The 1,759-nt window shown below is 57.6% G+C and overlaps 1 protein-coding gene across 1 annotated transcript; it reads left to right on the forward strand.

The window, feature by feature from the left end:
- Positions 1–14: 14 nt before the first annotated feature.
- Positions 15–1,465, forward strand: VDBG_04638 (phenylalanyl-tRNA synthetase alpha chain; the record flags this gene model as incomplete). Its single annotated transcript, XM_003004986.1, has 2 exons — positions 15–257; positions 317–1,465. 2 exons carry the CDS (start codon positions 15–17, stop codon positions 1,463–1,465), a joined length of 1,392 nt encoding a protein of 463 aa, XP_003005032.1.
- Positions 1,466–1,759: the final 294 nt, after the last annotated feature.

The following is a 1,759-nucleotide window of genomic DNA, read 5'->3' on the forward strand; positions in this document are numbered from 1 at the left end:
CTGCCAGCCGGTCTATGGTGTCGTACGAGACTATTGAGAAGGAAGAAGTCACTCTGGAGGCCGAGGGTCAGCAGTTCGTTGAGCACGGCAGCCACGAGGCTCGCGTCTTCGAGGCCCTCCGTCAAGCGGTTGATGGTCTGAGCGTGGTCGATCTTGAGAAGGCCATCGGCGACAAGGCCGTGACCAAGAATGGACAAGGCAAGGCCTTCAAGGAGAAGTGGATTTCCAAGAGCAAGGACGGCAAGCTGGTTGCCACCGTAGGTTGCCCGTCATGCATTCAAGTGACAAGGATACCCAGCTAATGGTGCCCGAACAGGCCGACTCGATTCAGGATGTCACGCGGGAGCAGCTGAAGCAGATCCAGGACACGAAAACGCACGACGCCAAAATTGTCACGGAGCTCAAGAAGCGCAAGCTCGTCAAGACGCAAAAGGTCATCAGCTTCAAGATCACCAAGGGCGCCGAGTTCGCGCTCGAGATCAAGAAGGAGGAGACGGACCTGACGGCCGACATGATCGCGTCCGGCGCTTGGAAGACGGCCGACTTCAAGCCTTACAACTTCAAGGCCCTCGGCGCGGACCAAAACTCGGGCGCCCTGCACCCGTTGAATAAGGTCCGCCACGAGTTCCGCCAGATTTTCTTCGAGATGGGCTTCGAGGAGATGCCGACCAACAAGTACGTCGAGTCGGGCTTCTGGAACTTTGACGCCCTCTTCGTGCCCCAGCAGCACCCGGCCCGCGATCTCCAGGATACTTTCTACATCTCAGACCCCAAGGTCGCCGGCCGACCTGGTCCTGAATCGGAGGACGACAAGAAGGACTACGAGACGTACTGGGAGAACGTCAAGCAGGTGCACCAGGATGGCAAGTACGGTTCAATAGGGTACCGTTACCCCTGGGAGGCGGATGAGTCACTCAAGCTCGTCCTCCGCACACACACGACCTCTGTGTCGACAGCGATGCTGCACAAGCTGGCGGGCCTGAAGGGTCCCGACGGGCGCCCGCCCCCAGCGCGCTACTTCTCCATTGATCGGGTGTTCCGTAACGAGAGCGTCGACGCGACACATCTGGCCGAGTTCCATCAGGTCGAGGGTGTCATTGCTGACTACGGCCTGACGCTGGGTGGTCTCATGGAGTTCATGGAGATCTTCTTCAACAAGATGGGCATTACGGACCTCAAGTTCAAGCCCGCGTACAACCCGTACACGGAGCCGAGCATGGAAATCTTCAGCTTCCACAAGGGCCTCAACAAGCTCGTCGAGATTGGCAACAGTGGCATGTTCCGACCGGAGATGCTCGAGTCGATGGGTCTGCCAAAGGATATGCGGGTGTACGGCTGGGGCCTGAGTCTGGAGAGGCCGACGATGATCAAGTACGGCATCTCGAACATTCGCGAGCTGCTGGGCCACAAGGTCGATCTCAACTTCATCGAGAGGAACGCCGCGGTCCGCCTGGACAAGAACTAGAGAGGTGTGTAGATGAAGACGTGACGATTGTATGAGGAGCGATATGAGGCACGGCGGGCAAAAAAAATACCAAGAACATTAGACAAGTCGCTGCGATCGGTGTGCTCGTGATGCTTCACCCCAGATCGCGATCTGCATCATGGAGGTGATCCATTGACCAATGGCAGCACCAAGAATTCAACGGATGCGATACTGGGCAGGGTGCTCGATGGAGGGCAGCTGCCGAACTGCGGCAGTGCAGCAGCTTGTCTCCGAGATAGAGCAGGCTGACCGCATTTCATGTGACTCGATGCA

The sequence above is a fragment of the Verticillium alfalfae genome, genomic scaffold (genome assembly GCF_000150825.1).
Source record: "Verticillium alfalfae VaMs.102 supercont1.5 genomic scaffold, whole genome shotgun sequence".
NCBI classification, from domain to species: domain Eukaryota; kingdom Fungi; phylum Ascomycota; class Sordariomycetes; order Glomerellales; family Plectosphaerellaceae; genus Verticillium; species Verticillium alfalfae.